The sequence below is a fragment of the Coregonus lavaretus genome (genome assembly GCF_964263955.1).
Source record: "Coregonus lavaretus genome assembly, chromosome: 22".
NCBI classification, from domain to species: domain Eukaryota; kingdom Metazoa; phylum Chordata; class Actinopteri; order Salmoniformes; family Salmonidae; genus Coregonus; species Coregonus lavaretus.
This window is the reverse complement of record NC_140009.1, coordinates 8,746,036-8,749,348: the sequence shown is the minus strand read 5'-3', so window position 1 is coordinate 8,749,348 and position 3,313 is coordinate 8,746,036. Positions and strand designations below refer to the sequence as shown.

Sequence of the window (3,313 nt, the reverse complement as noted above, 5' to 3'; positions counted from 1 at the left end):
AAGGTCTATTATGGAACCCTCAATCGATTAGCCTATGTTTTATGCTCATATGAATTGTATAATAGTTTGGATAACATTCAAGTGTAATAGCTGTGTAAGTAACTAACAATATGTAAAAATCCATCTATTCAATATGGCAGTGAATTGTCAATACAAGTATTGTGATCACCTTATAGTGATTGTTCAACAAAATACTATAGTTGTCATGGTTTGGTTACTTAGTAGATCCAAAGACATGCTTCTGTACATTGACTGAACTAATTGTAATTTTCCATGCCTGCTAAAACAATGTTCTGTCTGGAAATCTAACTGCTACAAGTGAATGTCTGACCCTCAGTTCAAACCAAGATATTACGTCTACAGCTATCAACGTGTGTAGTGAATAAACACGCAAGATTCGAAGAATGAAGAAAAGTGAAGGCATTATTCTCACCTAACATATCTGTTTTAATAAAAACACCAGAAGTACATTGTTATAAAAACAATATTGGGGATCACATCTGAATCATTGTAATATACAATACAAATATAGCTCAGTAATCTGAGAAATTGACATTTTAAAATATAAATCTTTTCTACATATAAATTGCTGAAAATACAGAAAAGAGAATCAGGACTGAAAGATTCTTTTACGTAAAGTCCAACATGTATCAACATCTAAGAGAGCTCGTCGTGTTGTTGATGGTCATCCTCAGTCTCTGCTCGACCAGCACACTTGTCTTCACGGCGCGCGCCGCTCTTCTTGGTGACAGCAGGACACCTGTGGCTGCGTGGGGACAACTCCCCTGACCTGACACTTCGTAGTTTCAACTCAGAATGTTTATCTACGCACATCATGGACTTTCACGTCGCTCCACTGCTTGATGCAAGACATAAGATGCGACGAAAGGTATCCATGGCTGGCCAACATCGTTCTTCATGTTGCTTCTGCTAATGGTTATATCTGTTGCTTGATCAGCGGCAGAGAATTCTGTCATCAGAGCATCCGTTCTGTGAAAAGGAAGAGGGATAATTGTACATTTTAACACACAGATAACAACTTTATTTCAGCACAGGATTATGCAGTGGTGTCCTTTTTACACTTGAATATGTCACGCATGGCAATAATATATTTTCCTGAAATTACTCTGATGTAATTATTCTGTACACACCTCAGCGGAGATACTGGCAATTTCTGCATTGTGGGTTGTCAGAGGGGTCCGGGGTGTATCTGCAGCCTGCTGTTTGCCCGGGGCGTCCAGCTCGACCTGTAGGTCCCAGATATAGTCGATGACATGTTGTAGAATCTCCATCTTACTGGCTTTTTTGTTGGCTGGCAGAGTGGGCACCAGCTCCTTCAGCTTGCTGTAGCAACTGTTCATGTCCTGCAGAAATACACTCATCTGCTCGTCCAGCAGTGGAATCTTGCACTTGGAGATGGCCATACTCTGCTCGGAGAGACACCGGACCATGTCCTCGGTGTTCTTGAGGGTGCAGGTAGATCCGACAACTTTCATTTTCTCTTGTTTTGACGTCTTGAAGAGTGGAGAGCAAAAATTGGCTGTATAGGCTATATATTGCTGCTGCAATATACGAAAAAGAGGTAAAGTATCTGTGAGTTCTGGTATCCTCGTGAGAGTTTTCAGGCTATTACTTCGAAGCGAAACTTTGACAGTTTGTGGCTCTGAAGTGAACTCACGCTGCATTTATCTTTCCAGGAGGATTCGGGGCGTGACTAAAGCGGGTACATTTTGAAGCGTTGGGCCAATGAGAAACTCCCGCCCGCAAGGGAGGGGCGGGCTTCCAGTCCTCTCGCTGCCATTAGAGGCTGGGTGTTTATCAATCTTTACAATCTGCTAAATGATAGTGTTACAAATGGAAACAAATTTTCGCGGTGTCCTGTGTGGGAACCCAGCTGTCCTTTGCCCGCGGACTCTGCAGGTGTAGAGACCGGCCGGAGACGTGGGTGGGGAGCTTAGTCATGAAGAATGCTGCAATTACTAGATGGATAGGCTTTTAATTGTAGACCGATTGGAACTCAATCTTACGGTAAATAACCAGACCTGTCATAACAATATAGGTTTTTATTGGGGATGTCTGTAGCCTACTGAAAAAATGCCAGTCCATTTATAATCTCGATAAAATAGAGTAGCCGACCTAAGCATTCTGCACACCCCAGCTCTGCAGAATCCTTTCCTACCCTCTAATCCATTGTTTTATTTGTTTATGTATAATAATTATGTTTTAATCAACTGAAAAGTGCATAATATCAAATGTTATTATAAACTAAATTAATTATTTTGCATATGACCATTCAACAAAGCCTATCCAAATTAATGTTTTAATAGCATCAATTAATTTAGCAGTGATTTAGCAGCTATAGATTTTGCATTATGGTATGCAAAGTATTAAAAATTGCATTTCATTAGTAGACGAATCTCATATGGTTTCACATATCCTATGCAATAAATCTCTTTCAATTTACAAATCGAATAGTTTACACATTAAGCCCAAAGTCTTCCAATGAATAGTTTCACAGATTCGTTCACAGGTTCCCACTGTGCGCTGGGCAGTGTGTGAGTGCGCGCATAGCATTGCTCTGCTTTGAATCTTCCCCAGATAGTCCAAACAAGCCGACGCAGACTGCCAGGCGCCAGTTCCGTGACGTCACCCATTCATGCAGTCCCTGACGGCTGTCAGCCTGGCGCCGCGCGGGCGGTGTCCATGGAGACCTCAAACAACGGCCTCACACTCCCCCATTCACCTGCACAGCGCAAACCCTGAGAACAAACTGTCTGCCCAAGATCGTTATTCATTTATCACGTTAAACCACTCGGTGAAGAGATTACTGCCCCGCACACCTGCAAACTGCCTTTGTCACTAGCTTGCTCACTCAAGTTCCAAAGGCTAGTGAAAGCAAAAAAGACAGAGGGCTTTGAATGTATAATGATAGTTCCTGAATTCCTTCAGTTAGGTACTCCCCTTCTTTTTTCATAAGAAAATTCCTCAAGTAAAACATTGTAACCTTGCATACATTGTATCTTTTACACTGATATAAAATAAGTTACAATGTTGCAATTTCAGTGCCTGTTTGGCTGGCTGTAGTCCACCAGAATTAGATGTCTGCATGATTTTCATTAGTTTTTCTTTTTGCTTAATAAATAGATTCAAATTAATTGTACAACTTGTATATAATTGTGCTGAGTTTGCAACAGACTTGCAATTCATTTGGAGACAGAAAACCAAATAAGAGAAGCCATGAAAACACAAAGTGAAAACGGAGAAGAATGTAATTGTTAGCATCTGGTATTCCCCCCAAAAATATATGCAGTTT

At 41.0% G+C, this 3,313-nt stretch overlaps 1 protein-coding gene across 1 annotated transcript; it reads right to left on the bottom strand.

Annotated features, from left to right (window-relative positions):
* Positions 1 to 428: 428 nt before the first annotated feature.
* LOC311149704 (DNA-binding protein inhibitor ID-1-like) lies at positions 429 to 1,653 on the bottom strand. The gene is made up of 2 exons (XM_084186913.1): positions 1,152 to 1,653; positions 429 to 990 (listed from the first exon to the last, which is right to left on the bottom strand). Exons 1-2 carry the CDS (start codon positions 1,494 to 1,496, stop codon positions 955 to 957), a joined length of 381 nt encoding a protein of 126 aa, XP_084043039.1. The 5' UTR covers positions 1,497 to 1,653; the 3' UTR covers positions 429 to 954.
* Between the last annotated feature and the right edge of the window lie 1,660 nt (positions 1,654 to 3,313).